This window comes from Myotis daubentonii, chromosome 3, assembly GCF_963259705.1.
Source record: "Myotis daubentonii chromosome 3, mMyoDau2.1, whole genome shotgun sequence".
Taxonomy (NCBI): domain Eukaryota; kingdom Metazoa; phylum Chordata; class Mammalia; order Chiroptera; family Vespertilionidae; genus Myotis; species Myotis daubentonii.
The window spans coordinates 57176693-57196789 of NC_081842.1; the positions used below are offsets into that span (position 1 = coordinate 57176693).

Sequence of the window (20097 nt, forward strand, 5' to 3'; positions counted from 1 at the left end):
AAAGGTATTCATGAAATGCTGTGGAGTAAATAAGTTGTTTTGCATGACCCCATTTTTATTTATATAAATATGTACTATTTACATTGAATAAATTCTGGAAAGAGATATCCAATATTTTGGGGTGACATTATTTTGTTTACTCCTTGTTGATCTCTACTTTTTAAATGAGTAAGTATTCTGTGTGTTTTTATGTTAAAGGGCAGAATTATTTACAACAAATATTAGGGTTAGTCAACCACGTTCTCGTCTCGGAGTTGTGTAACTATAGAATGTACTAGTATGTCTTGTGGGTGGTGAACTCCCCAGTATTGAACATGTCCAACAGGCTGGGTGCCCTCCTGTCCAGGATTCCTGTCATTTTGTGATTCAGAGATGACCATTTTATTTATTTATTTTTGTCTGCCAATAGGTCAACCAATCAATGCCTCAGACCGATAAGCAAATATGCATTCCCCCGGAGCTGCCGGAATTGCTGAAGCAATTTACCAAAGCTGCAATCCGGACCCAGCCACCAGATCTCATCCAGTGGGCTGCGGAGTAAGTGCTCCTTTCTCACCTTCCGCCACCCATTCCCATTGGAGGTGGAGCTGGGGGGGTGGGGGGGTGGAGGCGGGAGGGTCTTGGAAAACTGTGAGGCGGCTGTCATGGCTGCAGCCTGGGAGTTGGTACTGGTTAGCACAGTGGTCGGCAAACCGCGGCTCACGAGCCACCTGCGGTTCTTTGACCCCTTGAGTGTGGCTCTTCCACAAAATACCACGTGCAGGCGTGCACATACAGTGCGAAGTTGACTTAAAACTTTAAGTTTATTAAGTTAATTTTAGGGAACGTTGTGGAGTGAAAGAAGATGTAGTGTCCAGGATTGAGAAAGGTATGTTGAGATGGTTTGGACATATAGAGAGGATGAACGAAAGGAGATAGACGAAATAAGTATACAAGACGAGCGTGGATGGGCTAGTTGGAGGGGGTCGACCTCAGCAAACGTACCTCAGCCAGACTGAGGACGTTTTTAGCAAAGGCCAGTTTAGGAGCACCCTAATTAAGTTAATAACAATGTACCTACCTATATAGTTTAAGTTTAAAAAATTTGGCTCTCAAAAGAAATTTCAATCGTTGTACTGTTGATATTTGGCTCTGTTGACTAATGAGTTTGCCAACCACTGGGTTAGTGTAATCTATGTGATGTTCAGCTCTTGCATTGCTTTGGTGCTTTAAACTCCACATATAAATCCATCAAACTGGGCCTGAAGATAAGATGCCCTTAAGCGAACCAGACTGAACAATAGGGAGTTAGGGCAATAGGCAAAGTGTTCTGGGGCAATGAACATGTTAGATTATCACATCACATCAGCACACGTACACTCTACCCTGACTCTGCACCCCAACCCCTGTTGTGGGGTGGGGGGTGGGGGGTGAATGGAGCATGTGGGAGCTTGGCCAGCTAAGCAGGTGTAAGCCAGGGCCTCGCTCCCCGGCCTCACCACTAGGTGGCAGCAGTGCACCTAGGGTAGGGCTGCCGTCAGCCCACGCGGTGGATAGCGTGGGACTAGTCCAAGCCGGTCCACTCCTTTCACGAGACAGCTTCCTCCGTTGCTGTTAAAACTCTCGCCCCAACCAGTGACCTTTTGCATTTTGTCATTGGAGACAATGTCATTCTCTTTCGTGCTCCTTTGAACTGACGTATCCACACAGGACACATCACATTCTGGAGAAATTAGGTGAAACAGTGATAAGGGCCGGAGAGCACCTGGCCTGGCTGAAAACGCGCCTCAAACGCAGGTGCCCTCTGTCAGGCAGGTGCCCCAGAGGCTGCTCAAGGGAAGGAGCGTACACAGCCATGGCTGCCGGCCCGGCCTGAAGCAGCTTAACACAGAAAGCCTCTCGGCTTTGAAGTTGCTTTTTAGACCAAGTGCCTCCTTGAAACGGGGGAACTGGGACTTGAGGCAGGAGCGGGGAGCTAACCAGACCGCCCAGGCCATTTTCCGGCTATTTTCACTGTGCCAGGGCCTCCTAGTAGCTAGCTAGTAGCTGCCGCCTGGAGCTGGTGGGTTGGGGGAGGGAGGTGAGGTTGAGTGGGTGAATTGAGCAGGTGGTGGGAGCAGGTGGACACCTGGAGAAGGCACACAATGGAATCTAAGAGGAGCCTTCCAGAGGCGCTGAGCCAGTGCACCCATGCTCTTGGGTTGGGCCACCACGACGCTTTTACGAATGGGAGGAAAATAAGCCAGTGGCGCTCATAAAAAGAGACAGAGATGCGGTTGCTTTGCTAGAAATGAGGCCTGCTTAGTTCTCCAGTCTACGTGTTATGTATGATCTCTACGTGTCAGAAAACTAATTTCTCTTAGGCATCACAGGCAGACATTGTTTTATACTCTACAACGGTTTAGAATCCCATTTTATTCTTGTGCTGCTGTTTTATAGCAAGAAAAAGGACATTCCTTGGTATTGTCCCTGACATTTATGTAAGAAAACACTCCACTGTTATAGCCTGCTTGCTCCCGTACTGTACTGTGTGCTATAAACTTTTTAGCTATCCATGAAGAGTCAGTTTGTAGTTCACTGCAGTGAAAAAGGAGAGCATGACCTACGAGCACACTCTCTGTTCAGACATTGGAAAGCTCTTAGCACATGGTTTTATGTGGCTTACAAATCTGCAGCATTTTAGAGCATAAAACTCCACAAAGTGTTTCCAAGACAAAATACAGATCTAATTCATCACAAGCAAGAATTTCCTGCATATGTGCTGTCAATGAAAAAAACATTTTTCTTGTAGTTATTTTGGGGCTATGTGCCGCGGAGAGATTCCTTCAGTGAGAGAGCGGTCTGAGCCAGTCCCTTCGTCTAACTGGGCAGAGCTTACACCTGAGCTGTTGAAGATCCTGCATGCGAGGGTAAGGGCCACGCTGCAGCATCCAGCGGAGGCGTGGGGACAATGTCAAGGCTGGGCGGGCTCGGATAGAAGCCCACTGTCCCCCTGCCGGGTCAGCTGGCCCCTCAGCAGCATCCTGAAGTTCACTAAACCCTGCACTGAAAGTAACTCTTCCCCGAGGGAAATAGGAATGATGTTGAAATGGGCAGTAAGCTGAGTTGTCAGTGGGGTCATCCCAGGTTTCCCTGAAGCTGGCGGGATGTCCCGGGGCTCCGTGCAGTGCTAATCCCTTCTCTCCAGAAAGTGCAGGTCCACACCCCATTGACAGCGTCTCCCTTACTGATCAAGATCATAAGATGAGGACCATCGCAGGTTGGGGAGGGGCATATTGTAGTTCCCAGGTGTCCCAGGTGTGGCCACAGACTAACTTTTAGGATAGCCCTGGCTGTCCTCTCTGCCGCATTACCCTGGGAGCTGTCTGGTGAATGGATGAGGCCGTATGGGTTAGCACCTTAGACCCTGCGGTAGGATCCAGGACAGAGCCGTTGGGGGTGACTCGGGACTGACTTAGCTTAGCATGCGCCTGCGAAGGCGTAGTGACACTTCACTGGAGCGTCTGTACCCTTATCGCATTGTTGGCCAACACTGGCCATTTTCCCTTTTTCCTCTTAACCACCCAGTGCCTTGAGCAGTGGGCATGGCAGAGATCTGGGGGAACTGGGGCCAAGCAACACGAAGCATCTAGACACGGCCCGATGTTATTCCTAGGAGAGGGGAGGGGTGCACATGAAGCCTGGTGCAAAGAACTGAATGAAGTCTAGCAGCAAGAGACTTTCCACCTCGTTCCAGTGTCACCACGAATTTGAGTCTCAGTCTTCTGTCCCTTGGTTTCATTTCAGCTGCCCCATCTGCCTTCGAGGGACAACCTAGGGATGAAATAGCAGATGATAAGAGCATCAGGAAAAATTAAAATATAATATAAACGTACATTTTTCTCATAAGTCTGACATCTGAAGTTAAAATGATTGAATTTACCTTAGCATGTTCATCACTGGCTGAATATTTCTCTACCCTTGCAAGGATAACTGCCAATCAGAGTCCCTTTTATGCCCTGACACCCCCATCTTTTACCGGGTCCTGGGAAGACACAGAGCCTTTGCTGGCTAGGTATTTCTCAGGGCATGCTCTCATCCTGTCCCTCATGCTCTATCTTGCGTCTGTCTCCTACCTTGCAGGTTGGGGGCAGACTGATTGTCCATGTCGAAGAGCTGGCCCAAATGTGGAAGGTGCTGAGTCTCCCAACAGAGCTGTTTAATAGTGTGATGAATGTGGGCCGCTTCACGGAGGAGATTGAGTGGCTGAAGTTTTTAGCCCTTGCTTGCAGCTCTCTTGGTGTTGTAAGTTAGCTTTAATGCTTTTTTTTTTTGTCCTTAAGGGAAAGCCTCTCTTTTGGGTCTGAATAGGCAGTACATCTGTGCACACAGTCTGGTGATGAGCATGCCTCCTCTTGTCCACCCCCTCGCCTGTCCGAACTAGTCACTTGCTGGCTCATCAGCCAGAAGCAGGGGTTAGGAGGAAAAAGGGAGGAAAATTGTCACCAGTCTCTTGGGAGAGGTTGACTAAAATGTGGCTTTTGGATTATTTATGAATTCCAATCCTTGCACTTGGATTTATTTCCATCACCACTTTACTCCCTCCATTCATATTCCTAGAGATAACCAAGACCCAGCTGTAGAATCAGGTTTGCTTACACTTGGGTTCCAGTCACCTAGAAGATATACACGAGAGACTTTTAAAAAGAGGTGCAACTTTATCTAAAACTATTTGATAAGCATCAGTGGATAAAAAATCAGAAATAAGAGAGCAGGAAAGGAAAAATGAGGCTGTGTCTATACTTATAGTCATGATATCATCATGGGTGCAATATGCTCATACAAATGTATGCCTTCTCCAAATTTCACTTGGTTTACAATTGGAAAAGCCATTTTCCTGTTATAAAGAAGAAGATACTGCAACCAGTTCATATATATATATATATATATATATATATATATATATATATATTTAGTTAAATATATATATATATATATATATATGTATGTATTTAAAAGCTTTAGGTATCATCTTATACGTGACTCACTCTTGTTAAACACTGTTATAACTTAAATGAAGATTAATCAGAAACATGGTTTTTTAAAATCTCTGAAATACATGCAAGTTTAAAAGTTAATGAGAGAGCCCAAACCGGTTTGGCTCAGTGGATAGAGTGTCAGCCTGTGGACTCAAGGGTCCCAGGTTTGATTCCGGTCAAGGGCATGTACCTTGGTTGCGGGCACATCACCAGCAGGAGGTGTGCAGGAGGCAGCTGATGGATGTTTCTCTCTCATTGATGTTTCTAATTCTCTATCCCTCCCCCTTCCTCTCTGTAAAAAAAATCAGTAAAATATATATTTTTTTTAAAGTTAATGAGAGAAGTGTTGTCTCCACCAAAACCAAATGGTATGAAAGGTACTTTGAATCATTCAGTATCAAAGCACGATTTTACCCTTTCTTCTCCAATATGCTTGAAATGCATATGTGACGTTTTTGTTTCTGGGAAAAAGTACCAGAAATATTGTAGCCCACCTTTTCCTAAGGATTTCCCTTGCAACTTTCCTCCTAACCATTTCTTTGAGAGGAGGAGAGGAGGGGCCATCTGTGTTTTGTCTTGGTTTTTCTTTATGGCAACATTATATAATGAGTAAATACTCTCTTCCAGGGAGCCGAGGAAATGCAGCAGGGGCAGGTGAGCTGGGCAGGGGAGTTGCCACTCAGCACCATCACACTGCTGTGGAAACAGCCCTGAGGATTGGGGGAAATCACAGCGGGAAAATGCAAAAATTGACAGTTCTATCAAAGTCTCACAGGGCCACGAATTTATTCATAGCACATTCAGAGATGTTCGGGGGTGGGGGGGATTATTTTAGGTAATTCCAACTTGCCTGATCTACACCACCCACAAAGGGTGAAGTAAGAAAATAAGTAGAATCAATCCAATTCTGGAATTTTCATCTGATGCAATAACTGCAACAGCTTTCAGGTGAATTGCCCAGTCCCTCGGGCTTCTCCTCACTGCTCCTCCCTTTGAGATGACAGTGAATTGGCAGTTACTAAATAGTCCCGGGGATGTAAACAAACACAGCAGAGGGGACATAGTCAATAACATTGTAATAACTATGTATGGTGTCAGGGGGCACTAGGCCTATCAGGGGGATCACTCCATAAGTTAGATAAATGTCTAGCCACTATGCTGTACACCTGAATTAATATAATATGGGATGTCAACAGTAATTGGGGAAAAAGTATTAAATAATCAATTGACTGTAAAAAAAAAAAAAAAAAGATAGCAGTTGAGTATATTAGGAAAGGGGCAACTCTAGGACTTTAGAACACCCAGCTGAAAGGCTTCCCACAACCCTTGGTCCTCTCTGGCACCTCTGATCTGCCTGGAATACTCATCTTTGTGGTCGCTAGCTGTCTGCAATGTAAGTCTTTGGTCCACCTCTCTCACTGCACAGCAGTCCCCGCTGGCTCATCTACATTCTCGCCGGTGCTCAGGGCCTCCTGGAGTCTCTTCCGGATTGCCCTCACCTGCTCTCTGACTTTGCTGGTCTGTTTCACAGCCCCTCACCACCTCGTGAGATGTCTGTGTCCTCTCCTTGGCCACATACCTCACAGTAACCAAGAGTGACCCTGGAAAGCCAAATTCCGACCCTCCCTCGGCTCAGCTCGCTGGGCAGCTACTAGGTTGACTTTGATATGGCTGCCTCCCAAACTGGGGAGGGGAAACCATAAAGTGAATTGTATCTTTCTACCTCCCTGCCAAGTGCTGACGTTAGATTAGATGTTCCATGAGATCCTTACATCTCCATTCCCTCTTCCCTGCTTCCTCTGAGACACACGCAGGCCTCACTCTGGAGACTCTCCAATTCTGGGAGGTCCTAGGGTAGATGACTTTGCCCCCTCATCATTTCTATGTCAAAGGACATCCAGAGGTCAGCCTGAAGGTCTAGTCCATAAGTACAGGGCACTGTGTGAATCCAGGAACCAATACTGTTATACCCATTTGTTTCATGTTAGACCAGTGGTTCTCAACCTTCCTAATGCTGAGACCCTTTAATACAGTTCCTCAGGTTGTGGTGACCCCCAATTTCATTGTTACAAATTGAACATAATTAAAGCATAGTGATTAATCACAAAAACAATATGTAATTATATATATGTTTTCCGATGGTCTTAGGCGACCCCTGTGAAAGGGTCATTCGACCCCCAAAGGGGTCTCGACCCACAGGTTGAGAACCGCTGTGTTAGACTATTGCTAGGAACATAAGTGTGGGAGTGGTCAGGGTGTCGCCAGCTAGAGGAGGGCTTGCATTCTAGTTAATCCATTTACCCTTAGAGGCAAGCCCAGAAATCCCTCCTTTCTTTGCCAACTTGCCAGCCAGCCATGATCTCTGTGACACTTAGAAAATCCAGTTTCCTCCTTACAGAAAAGTCTAGTGGCAGTGATTTTAGGTAGCAGGAACTTCAGTCGTGAGCTCTCTGAGTCTACACACATGATTGAAAATGCTACATGAAGACCTGTATTCCTCTTCCCTTTCAGCACCCCCTTCTCCTAGCCTACACCTCCTATTCCACTGAGACCAATTTTATAAAAGAAGAGGTTGTGCAATTGTGCTCCTGGAAGGAATGACATATTTTGTTAGCAAATAATTCACTTTCTGAGACTTTCACCTCTAAATTTGAAAATGAGGCTCATAAGAGGCTGAAAGGCTATCTCTATGAAGTGGATCCCCATCTGACCAAAAAGATCTGTGCAGCAGAATGCATATTGCTGTTGACTTTAGATTTATTTAAGTTTACCAAAAAGCTCCAGTCCAGAGAGCTCTTTCTCTATTCATCCATATATTAAAATTTTTTAAATCTTATGAGGGCAGTAGAATTTGAAGGTTCTTTGAATGACCAGTAGAAGATTTTGGGGTAGAAAACATCTATAGTAGTTTGCTGGAGCTGCCATAGCAAAGAACCACAGGCTGGTGGCTTAGACCACAGAAATTTATGTTCTCTCAGTTCTGGAGGCTGGAAATCTGAGATCAACAGTCTCATTTGGCTTGTAAATAGCCAATGTCTCCCTCTTTCTGCATGTGGTTGTTCCTGTGTGCATGCATGTATTTTCTCTCTCTCTCTCTCTCTCTCTCTCTCTCTCTCTCTCTCTCTCCCTCCTCTCTTCCCTCCTCCTCTTATATGGACATAAGATCTATAGAATTAGGGCCACTCTAATAACTTAATTTTAACTTAATTATCTCTTTAAAGACCCTGTCTCCAAATATGAGTTGGGGCTTTAACATATGAACTTTGGGTAGACACAATTCACCTCATAACAACACCTCAATTTGGATGAGACTATAGGAAGAGAACACCAGGACAAAGGCAGCACGGGAGTAGGGTGGTTTTTGTTTGTTTGCTTGTTTGGTTTTTTGTTTTTTTTCTTTTCTTTTTTTTTCTTAAGAAGCAGAGAGAATGAGCTATGGATGGAAATTATGAAGTTCAGTACATACATGCCTGCAAATCTACCCAAAACCATTATCATGCTGACCTCACCTACATGCATGCTCTCCATTCTCACTGACAGCCTCTCACCCAGCTTCCTTGCATGCCTGGCCTCCCAATCGCCTTTGCGTTGATGCCTGTCCTCACTCAGTGCTTCACAGCAATTTCTAGAAGAGGACTCCCAAGGGCAGGGAAGAAATGAAAGTGGCTTGCTGGAAACATAAGATTTCTTTTACATCATGCAATATATCATTTTAAAACTCATATATGTTGAAAATTTTATTTCATAAAATAGCCATGTTTGTAAAATGTAAAAAAAAATTAATAATAGATCAATTATAATTAATTAATGCAAATAATGTTTACATTACCTGGCATCAGGTAAAACTGTCACTCTAGGAAGATGGGCCAAGTTTATTCAGCATCTTCATATACCTCCCGACAGACAAACTTACATCCCTGGGTAACACATACCACAGTTAAAGAAACACCATCTAGACATTCATAATAACTCAGGGAGAGGAAGGCAGCAGAACAGCAAACAGAAGCTGCAGAACAATGAAGAACAATGCTGGCCAACCATTTGGAGAGTTATAGCAGCTGCTGCTTCTTTCACCCAGTTTCACTACTTGGGATTAACTTTTCCCTGATCCGTAGGAGAGTATGTAAGAAGACTCTACACATCATCTGTTTTAGTAAACCACCAAGATAAACATGCTGACCTGTCTTTGCTAACTCAGAGCTAAGCAATTCTTTCTTTGGATCATTTCTTTCCTTTATCCCATCATTGCACAACTCTCTTGCTTGTGAAATTTATTCAAAGGGTAGGTGTACCTAAAGACAAAGTAAGCCATAGCTGGTGTGGTTCAGTGGATAGAGCATTAGCCTGCGGACTTAAGGGTCCCGGGTTCGATTCTGGTGAAGGGCACATGCCCGGGGTTGTGGGCTTGATCCCCAGTAGGGGGCATGTAGGAGGCTGCCGATCAATGATTCTCTCTCATCATTGATGTTTCTATCTCTCTCCCTCCCTCCCTCTCTGAAATCAATAAAAGTTATATATTAAAATAAAATAAATTTAAAAAGTAAAACCTCAGTTCTGAACATGATCCTTTAATGTTTAAGTTTCAACCCTTCCATTAAAATGTCTGGCATTCATCATCTACTAATTTTTCCCAGCAATTACCAGGTTAGTGTTATGTCATATAAAGTGCTGGGTGGTTCTGATTATATGGATCCACGTGTTTTAGTAGAAGAGCTAGTTTTATTGTGATGTTCAGTGTCACTTTTCCTCATCTGGGACTCTTATCTCCCTGGGGCATTCCTCTTCCACCCCGTTCTCCTCTCTTCCTGTGGCATTTGCTTAAATTATCTCTCTGATAATGACCTCATCCCCTTGGAGAGAAGCTTGGAGAATAATAATAATAATAATAATAATAATTCATTTTAATTTTGTAGATTGCAAATAAAATTCTTGAATAAAGTTCTGATTAAAATAATATTTTAAAGAATTAAGATAATAAATATTTTTTAAATATTCAGCAGTTTATAAACTTTAATTCCTTGAGAGTATCCCTCCAACAAAGAAAGAAAAGGAAAATAAAAAAAGATACCCATGCCTGATGGCTCAGTGGCTGAGTGTCGACCTATGAGCCAGGAGGTCATGGTTGATTCTTAGTCAGGGCACATGCCCGGGTGGCTTGATCCCCATTGGGGGGCGTGCAGGAGACAGCCAATCAATGATTCTCTCTCATCATTGATGTTTCTATCTCTCTCTAAAAAAATAAAGATACCCAGTAGACCAAGATCTTTTGATTGAATTAAATAGCATTTGAGTGTAAAAAATTCAAACTTGCCAGAATATTATATCATCCCCACTTCTTTTTATAAGAGCAAAATTTTTGTTTTCTTTCTTGTATCTAAACTGATCTGAGGAATCTATTCTGGAATACTGACTCTCTCCTTGTTTAATCTTATGGCTTTATAGACCATTTCCAAAACTCTCCAGATAGCATGTGAAGTTTTATCATGTGACCATGATTCTGGACCTGCCCGGATCCCTTTCAGCACCTTCCAGTTTCTCTACACATATATTGCTGAAGTGGACGGCGAGATCTCTGCATCACACGTCAGCCGAATGCTGAACTACATTGAACAGGAAGTGTAAGTAAGCTTTTACCAACAGGAGGGGAAAGAGTACGAGGAAAACAAACCTAGTAGGCCAAGGCATACTGAGGTTACTGCACTATACCGATCTGGGAACAGAGATAGATTGTGAAGAACAAGAGATAAGGACCTAAAAGAGAAGGGGCACAGGAAAGGGAAGAATGGCATAGGACAGAGATGGAGTGTTGCCAAGACCAGCAGCACAGCAGCACCTAAGAACCTGTTAGAAATGCAGTTTCCCAGACTACATCCTGAACCACCCCAATCCGTAATTCGGAGGTGGGGCCCAGGTATCTGTGTCTTATAAGTCCTCCAGATGATGCCAGCTCCCGTTCAGGTGTCTCCAGTGGGTAGGAGTGGAGGAGGGGCAAACAGTCAAGGGTTGAGAGAGAGAAAGGGTGATGAGGGTGGGAGCCACAGCAGAATTCATTGGGAGAGTTTATGTAATCTTTCTTAAGAGGAATTGTTAAATGGACTAACCTCAGATATATATTTTTTTCCAAACAGAATTGGTCCTGATGGTTTAATCAAGGTGGTTGACTTTACTCAAAACCCAAGGGTTCGGCTGGAGTAAAAGAACAATTTTGGAGATGATTGTGCTTCAGAATAGCTGAACTCCACACACCATCCAATGACCATTTTCTTGTACTACTGGTACACACTAATAAACAATTGGGCCAACATGAAATCTGAAGTGTGTGGAATTAAGACATAAAATTATTGGGACAAAACACATTAACAGAAGATTAGTATTCTTCCCACATGGATACTAAGTAACAGGGGTTGAGGAAGCATGGATAGAAAATGCATCTCAAATCAAAACCAACACTGTCAGACTTTCAAAATAGAATGTTAACCAGAGACAGTTTTGCTGTTGTAAGATTGTTAGGCATAATTTAGATGAGTATATTTTACATGGTCAATCCATGTTTTTCAGTTTAATTCTCCATTTGTTGGTATGATTCATTCATTCACTCACTCACCAATATTTACTGAGATGAGCTATATGCCAGGGATAGGCTTGCCAGGTAAAATACAGGACACTGGTTAATTTTGATAAACAATATTTTTATTCCCCACCCCACCCCTACACTTGGAAACCCTAGGCAGGAGCTATGCTGGCTTCTGAACACATAAAAATAAATCATACCTGGATTCTGCCCTCAAGGAGCTCACCGTTTAACACCAAGACAAGACATGAACTTAAATCACTGTAATGCAAATGGCCCAGAGATCAGTCTTAGTCAATGTCAACAGATTTCTGACACCAGTTCTCTATTATATGTTTTGAAACTTTATTTGCTATGTTTTATATCACTTCATATTATTATTATTTTTTAACAATTAATGATTTCTTCCTCAGAACTTCAACTTTTTCTCTTTCATGGATGCCATGTTCTTTGGAAGCTTGTTTAGACCAAGTTAATGGCCCTTTAGGCTTCCTCCACATGAATAGGAGTCCACTTTTTGAATAATAAGAATTACATGTCACAGGGGGGACATCAGGATTGTAGAGATGCTTAGGTGGGGCATGGCCAAAGAAAGGTTGGGAACCACTGCTCTAAGTCATTGATATTGCTAAGCCCCATATGCTCATTAGACACCCAGCCTTTACAGCACATCTTCCAAACCTCCTTCAGCAGTCATCCCAAGGTTGGAAAACAGTCTTGCCCTCAACCTGCACTATGCTGTATTAACAATATTATAAATATACCACAGACCCAGTGCACAAATTGGTGCATGGGTGAAGTCTGGCTGGCCAGCCCCAATGGAGGCAGATCTGGGTGGGGCCTGTTGGGAGGAGGAGAAGGTGGGAGGTTGGCTGGCTGGCCCTCCCCTGATCCGGCCGATCAGGGCCAGGCCAGCTGGGGGGAGGGGCCGTGGGTGATTGGCCGGCGGGCCCCATCCCCAAATAGGGTAGGGGGGTCTGATCAGGGCGCCAGCAGCCTGGGAGAGGGGCCATGGGTGGTTGGCCACTGGCCCTGCCCCTGATGGGGTGAGGGGGCCAATCTGGGGTGGGGCCGGGCAGGGGGAGGAGCTGCAGAAGGTTGGCTGGCCCCACCCCCTTTGGGGTAGGGGGGTGATCAGGGCCGGGGCCAGCCAGGGGGAGGGGCTTCAGGCCAATCGGGGTGGGGTGGGCCCATCAGGGCAGGGCTGGCTGGGGGGAAGGGCTACGGGAGGTTGGCCGGCTGGCCCCACCTCCAATTTGGCCGGTTCGCTGGCTATGGTGGGCATCATAGTGACCAGTCATTCTGGTCTTTATGGCGTTTCAGTCGCAGGCTTTTTATATATATAGATTATTGATAATAGTCAATGTTTATTAAAGTACTTACTATGTACAAGCCATAGTGCACAATACTTCACATGTATTCTCAAATATTTTTTTATAACCTGACCTGATAAGGTCATTCATTATCCCCATTTTATAGATGAAACCATCTTAAAGAAGTTAAGTTGTTCATCATCACTGATGAGAAGGAATTTGAATTCAGTTTTGCTTTACTTTAAACTCGTGCTGCCTTGTATGCTCAATGCCTATCTTAATATGGAGTTTCCACACCCCAGAAACAGCCTCTGAAACAAATATTTAAGTGAAAGCAGTTTAGCATTTGGGAGGCAATCCCAGGAACAGTGGAAAGGGAGTAAGAAAAGTAAGTGATGGGAAGAAAGCTAATAGAGGGTGTGCTATCAAGCCAGCCATCCCTGGAACCCAAGCCTTCTGGAGGACTCGTGGAGACAGTGGAGAACACACCTCAGAATTATCCCAACCCGAGGGATGAGGGAGCCCCCCACCATGTGCTAAGGGCTGCTTCCTCACCACATTTCCATTTGTCATGGACTGAGGGCTGCCTCCAGGGATATTACTTTCTGGCATTTCCAGCTTGCCCAGCTCCTGGCCTGAGCTTGCTTCCTTTGCTCCAGAAAAATAGTGCTCTGGTAGGAAATCATAGGTGTTCCCAATAAGCATATGGATTGGGGCACCACTAACATCTGCTGCAATGCCTTACAGAGATTTTAATGAAACAAACTTTTAGCGTACTAATCATTACCATTTCTCAACTTGGGTCAGGGCAATAACTGACTGACACTGTACTGTATTAAAAGCACACTTGACCCTCAAACCTGGCACATTGCCTCAAACCAAGCCTTTCTTCCTTGGAATGAGATCATTCCAAAGGGGCTCTCTTAGTCCTCGCTGCCAACAGGCCCTTGTCAGACCCGTCCCACTAGCCTTCCTGGCATGACCAGAAAAATCTGAATCCCAGCATGACCTAAATTAAGCTGTCAAACTGAGGCCCCTGTAACATATGGTTTATATTTCTCCTTTAAGGAGAAAAACATTCAGGAAGCAATAAAATCAGGATTTTATAAAGAAAAAGAAGTGGGCTCTTTCTTTCCTAAATTAAGCTATGTTGACTAAAGTGAACACTGCAGATTCTTTTCAAGTTTCAGTGGGAAATGCTAAGATTGTGGCCCAATTCCATTTTCTCTGTGTTCCTTGCTTTTCTTTCCTTGATGCTGTTCAGTCAGGCACCTCACTATTCCTAGTTAACCAACAACTTCCAAGATCATCAGGGCCCTGCAACAGAAGGAGCTGGACACTCAAGTGTGGAAAGCTGGTTCTGAATTAGATAAAAATAGAATTCTTAACCTGAAATCCTTGGAGAGGTTCTGAAATGCTTCTGATAAATTATATATCCTATATAATAAAACCCTAATATGCGCATAGACCAAATGGTGGACTGACCGGTTGCTTTGATGCGCACTGACCACCAGGGGGCAGATGCTCAATGCAGGAGCTACCCCCTGGTGGTTAGTGCGCTCCCACGGGGGAGAACCACTCAGCCAGAAGCCGGGCTCACAGCTGGTGAGTGCAGTGGCGGTGGTGGGAGCCTCTCCCGCCTCTGCAACAGTGCTAAGGACCCCTTGGGGTCCCAGACTGTGAGAGGGTGCAGGTCGGGCTGAGGGACTCCCCTCAGTGTATGAATGTTGTGCACCAGGCCTCTAATATATATATAATATATTGCACACTAACATTTTTCTGAGGGAAAAAAAGCTTTTTAGCAAATTCTCAAAATTGCATAAGATCTCCAAAGATTTAAGAACCATGGGATTAGAAATCATTCCAGAAGACACCAAATGACTCGAGGAAAAGCAACAGGGCAGTCTCAGATCTTTCCAGGCAGATCTGAGCTCATGCTTCCAACACTTAATTTATATTCCAGTATACAGCTTCTGACTTTTGAATCTTGTATCCTGGCTATAAATCTTAACTGTGTTTTTAGTTCAACTATTGGTCTAATGCACTAAATTATAAAACACTGCCTTGACCAAGCAGAATCATTAACCATGATGCGAGAAGGACATAAATGTCCTGGATAAATCTGAGTCTCAGAGCATTTAAGTGTCTGTCAGCCTCAATGTACCAAAGCAGTCCAAACACTGGTTGGTTCATTTATTTATTCAATAAAAGGTTCTACTATATACAAGGTATTATGCTATATATTGGGATACTAGGCTAAGATAAGGTCCTTGCTTTCATAGTGACTAAATTCTATTTGGGAAGACAGACATTAACAACTAATCACAGAAGTGATAAGTGGTACAATAATATCCCAGTACAGGGGCACATGACCTAGTTTACAGGAGTGGGATAGAAAAGTGGGAGGAAAGGCTTTCTTAAGGAGGCAAGCTGGAAGCAAACTCAGAAGCCTTTGGCTTCTGTTCCCACAGATGACTCAGGAATGTGTATCCCATACCTCCCCACCAATCTCAAAACTCCCTTCTTGCTATCTCTAGGATGACTTCAAGGCATCCTTAATCAATATGCCCAAAAATGAGTTCCTAGTTTATATTTTTCATAATAAAACATTGGGGGAAATGAGTTCATAAACTTCCCTCCCATCACCCATACAGATACAAAACCTGGAAACCAAGGCCAATGTAAATACCTCCCAAATCTTCACCAAGTCTTGTTCATTTTACCTCCTATACAGAAGCACATCTGCCCTCTTTATCTTCCCTCACCCCACCCCACCCTCCACTCCCAGCTACCAACATATTTCCTCTGGACACTATGGTGACTTCCTATGTCTCAATATGGTAGAAAAAAGAAGACACCCTTAGCCAAGATTTTAAAGATAATTAAAAAGTTATCAAGTAGCCTGGCCTTTGTGGTTCAGTGGTTGAGTGTTGTGGAAATCCTAATCAAAGTATGCCAGATGTTCATGGCCAATTGGAGTGTGGGGTCCCTGCCCAAAGTATGCCAGATGCTCAAGGCCAATTTGTCATATACAGGTGCAAAAGCAAGGACACAGTGATTGTACTGTATGCACTGCGCAAGCGTGACTTTCTGTAGCACAAATATTGATGTCACAATTTGCAAGGAGCTTCTTTTGTCTAAGTTGGTATAAAGATGTGTTACTGACCAGCTGGTGAGAAGCTGCTTTTATATAGGGCGCACCTGCTTGGTATAGCTCCTGTGTTTGCTACTGTATTAACAAGGGCTGCTTTGAGCGGCTACTGTGTGAAGCTACTTTGAAGAACTGCTTTGTCTAATGGCTCCTTCGTAGCTATGGCTACTTAAGCTACAATAAAGACTCTCTTATACACCTATGACTGCTCATACCTTCTCCGTCTAATACCCGGCGTCCATGAAGGTACAGTTCCTAGCAGAGGAGGACCTGTGCACCCCATAGTTGGCAGAGTTGAGCAGGATGAAGGAGTAAGTACTCCCATAACTGGCGCTGTAAGCAGGATCAAGGAAGAACTTACTCCAACAAACATCAACTTAGGAACCAGGAGGTCACAGTTAAATTATGGTTGGGACACATGCCTAGGTTGTGGGCTCCATCCCCAGTAAGGGGTGTGCAGGAGGCAGCTGATGAATGATTCTCTTATCATTTATGTTTCTAGAAAACTAGAGATTTCAACAACAAAAAAAACTGTTGAACTGATACAGGAATTCAACAAAGTAGCAGGATACAAATTTAACACACAACAACAATCTGAAAAGGAAATTAAGAAAGCAATTATATTTACAATGGCATCTAAAAGATGCCCTGCTGAGTCCTGTGGTCACTTCCCCCAGCTGATGCAGGGTGGCTATCCTCCACCAGAAGCCCTCACCGCAGGACCATGAACTCAGGTCTTGCAGGTCGTTGCGGAACCAGTGGTGCTCAGCCCAAAGCCTGGACTCCTCGCCCTACCCCTCCTCACCGGCCCCGACCCTCCTCGCCAGGCCCCGCCCCTTCCCTCCCGGTCCCGCCCCTTCCTGGCCCCGCCCCGTTCACAAGAGTGTAGAGCCCGGAACCGGGAGAGGTCTATTGCGCAAGCCCAGTGGGCCGGCGGCCAGACGCTCCGAGGCCTCGGCGGCGCGCCGGAGACCATGAGGCGGGGTATTCCGCGGGCTCCTTCCCGGAAGCGGAAGCCCGGTGGGCGGGCCAAGGGCGGTCGGGAGTCCGCGGCGGTTAATTCTTTTTATCGCACGGTGTTGCTTCCTTCGGTCTCGTCTTCTCTGAGGCTGCAGGAGATGGTTAGGTCCGGATCCCGGCCGGGCCAGGTGAGGGCTGTGGACCTTGAGGCGTCCACGGTGCGGCGGGAGAGGGACTGAGGGGGGTTCTCGAGCTGGGAGAAGTGCAAAACTGTGACCCAAAAAATGTCAGCGCGCCGCATTACAAATGCTGGGAAGGAGGAGTGGGGGAGACGCCTGATCCCAGCATCGTAACAGCCGCTCTGAGCATAGGTGCACACTCTGTTCTAGGCGTCGCCCTCCGGAGCGCTGGCTTTGGCGAGGCCCGGGTTCGGGTTCAGCCTCGGCCGCTGGGTCGGGGGACTTAAGCTCAGGACTTTGTTGCAGCAAATCGAGGTTCTCGGCTCTTCCACCAACTGCGCTCGTAGTTGATCTTTCGTCACAATTGCTGGTATGTTACCAGTCGTTGAAAAAGTCGTGTAGTTGGTGTCACTGCCTCTAGCCTTTACTCCTCTCAGATGCACATCCTCGTTGTAACTTAGCGGCTCTGCTTACAATCTGAGCCGGGAACACTTACTTTTCAAGATAAAAATCTCAGTTCTTCGGCCCGAGACTGCATTTCTTACCAGCCCTGTCCCTGCATTGTCCAGCGCTGCCCACCTGTTCTGCAGAGTCCCGGGCGCCCGGGGCCTCCCGCTTCCACGCCGGCGCGCTGTGTGCAGCCCAGATGCCCTTCTGTCTCTGCATCTCCGCTTCCCACCTCCTGCCCCTCAGCTCAGTGGCTACTTCTGGAAGCCTTGTCCAACACTTGCCCATCCCCATTGTTTGGGTGCCCCGTGGCTCCCCTTTTGTGCCCTGTTCTAACCTTAAGCAAACCCCCTTTCAGGCTAGAGAAGTCGCTAATCTACCCGGCCTCCTTACTGCACAATTCGTGTCTACATCTTCAAGGCCCAGGACAGCACCTGACATGGAGCAGCTACTTCTCCTTCAATATATCCAGCCTTTTTGTTTTGGTCTTCCATCATTTATTAGCTCACCTATAATGCTGTTTTCCCCATGAATGTGAATCTTACCGGGTTTTTTTTTTTTAAGACTTTCTCATGAGTACTTCCAGACCAGCCTCACCTTCATAGATCTTCCTCTTATATTAACTCAGAATATACCCAGTCAGCAAGAGGCAGTACCATGGTTTTGTAATCATAGTCACAGATTTAAATTCCTATTCTGCCACTACTGTAGTGATAGTAAGCAAAGCACTTTTTACTTTTCTGAGCCTCCTCTATAAAATAGGTATAAATAGGTATTAAATGTTGCCTCAAAGAATTGGGAAGATTGAGTCAAAGAATCTGGTGAAACATCTATCTCAGACTTGGCATAAATGTAACAAAATGTAGTCCCCTTTAAAACTTAGTTTACTACCATCTTAATGATAGCAATAGCAGCTAAATTTAGATAGCGATGGGGTAGGTACTATTGCAAGTGCTTTTATGTATTACATATAATTTTTCATGTAATCTTCACCATAGCCTTAGGAAGTAGGTACTGTTATCATCACCATTTTATAGATGAGGAAAATGAGGGATGGAATAAATAATTTCCCTGCAGTTACACCCGTGGTTAGCAGTGGAGACAGGATTCAGACCCATAGAGCTGGGCTGAGTCCATTCTTTTAAACATTACACTATACTGAGAAGGTGTAAGGCTGAATAAGCCACCTTTCTGAAATTTAGGTTTCCACCTCTTACAAATAATATCAGCTCACAGGGTGTGGATTAATTGGAAATGAAAATCTCTGAATCATTCCACAAATGTAAGTTTATCTTGCACTGGTTGGTAGGAAGTAGGACTTATATTTTTCTCAAATAGCAAAGTAAAAAGTGGAAGAAAGTGTGAGGTAAAACATATTCTCTTGTGCGTTGTGATTTGGGGCATTCAGTTTGGGGAGTGCTTCTACAATTTGTATCAAGGGCCATTGAACAACAAATAGCCTTTCATCATATAAGCTTTTAAAAAAACCTTCACCCGAGAATATGTTTTTTTACCAGTTTTAGAGAGGAAGGGAGAGAGAGAGAAACATCGATTGGTTGGCTTCCACAGGCACTCTGACCAGGGATCAAACCCTCAACCTAGGTATGTGCCCTGACCAGGAATCTAACCTGCAACCTTTTGATGTAGGGGACGATGCTCCAACCAACTCAGCCACCTGACAAGGGCTAATTAAGCTTTTAATCCGGAATATGAAAAGGCTATTTTCAGTGTATGGAAAGATTTATTTCAGGTTCATTTTTAAATTGTGAAAAACCAAAAGCAAACCAAGGACATTTAATATTACTTGCACTCAAGGAAATACTGTGTATCCATTAAAAAATTTTGAAGACTATGTTAATATGGAAAAGATTTAAAAATAAAAACACAAGATTCAAAATTACAACTATCAAGTCATGATGACTAAGTAAATAATCTTATGAAAAAAGATTGGAAGCTGCAGTAGCAAAGAGCACATCTAGTGCCTAAATCTTGGTTTCTAAATACCATTGTCCATTAAAAGGAACCACAGCTTCTTGGAGAAATGGTCAGTTCCGTTGGAGAAATGGTCAATACAAGAGCTGAGATAGGGAAATCATAAGATAAGCAGAGCAAAGGGAATAATTAACAGAGTGAAAGCACAACTTAAAGAATGGGGAAATACATTTGTAAGACCTATATCTGATAAAGGGTTAATATCCACAATATAAACACACTCCTGAAACTCAAAAATATAAAGAAAAACACAACCTAATTTTAAAAAGGGCAAAGAACTTGTGAATATTAATTATAGACATACAAATGGCCAACAGATATGAAAAGATGGTCATCACTAATCATCAGGGAAATGCAAATCAAAATCATAGTTAGGATCTCTATTATATATATATGAAACCCAAACAGGAAATAAGGATTGGTGAGGATGTGGAGAAATTGGAACCCTTGTATGTTGTTGGTGGACATGTAAAAGGTACTGCTGCTG

At 44.4% G+C, this 20097-nt stretch overlaps 2 protein-coding genes across 4 annotated transcripts in view; both read left to right on the forward strand.

The window, feature by feature from the left end:
* Positions 1-421: 421 nt before the first annotated feature.
* ROPN1 (rhophilin associated tail protein 1) lies at positions 422-11192 on the forward strand. Its single transcript, XM_059685993.1, has 5 exons — positions 422-537; positions 2771-2888; positions 4102-4263; positions 10440-10615; positions 11126-11192. Exons 1-5 carry the CDS (start codon positions 422-424, stop codon positions 11190-11192), a joined length of 639 nt encoding a protein of 212 aa, XP_059541976.1.
* A 5839-nt stretch (positions 11193-17031) lies between these two features.
* The window catches only part of CCDC14 (coiled-coil domain containing 14), a 59719-nt gene continuing 56653 nt past the window's right edge, over positions 17032-20097 (forward strand). For 2 of the 3 annotated variants that reach the window (XM_059687638.1, XM_059687639.1), the window contains exon 1: positions 17032-17180. In XM_059687638.1, coding sequence (XP_059543621.1) covers positions 17151-17180 — 30 coding nt within the window. In that variant the 5' untranslated portion in view covers positions 17032-17150. Of the gene's footprint in view, positions 17181-17386; positions 17542-20097 lie in introns of those variants that run through there. The other variant, XM_059687640.1, reaches the window with a different exon arrangement.

What these genes read in the sequence shown, in the direction of transcription:
- ROPN1 (XM_059685993.1), top strand. Translation starts at nt 422, where the DNA reads ATGCCTCAGACCGATAAGCAAATATGCATTCCCCCGGAGCTGCCGGAA. An exon ending in CTCATCCAGTGGGCTGCGGA is followed by an intron (nt 538 to 2,770) that starts GTAAGTGCTCCT and finishes TTTTTCTTGTAG; the next exon opens with TTATTTTGGGGCTATGTGCC. An exon ending in TGAAGATCCTGCATGCGAGG is followed by an intron (nt 2,889 to 4,101) that starts GTAAGGGCCACG and finishes CCTACCTTGCAG; the next exon opens with GTTGGGGGCAGACTGATTGT.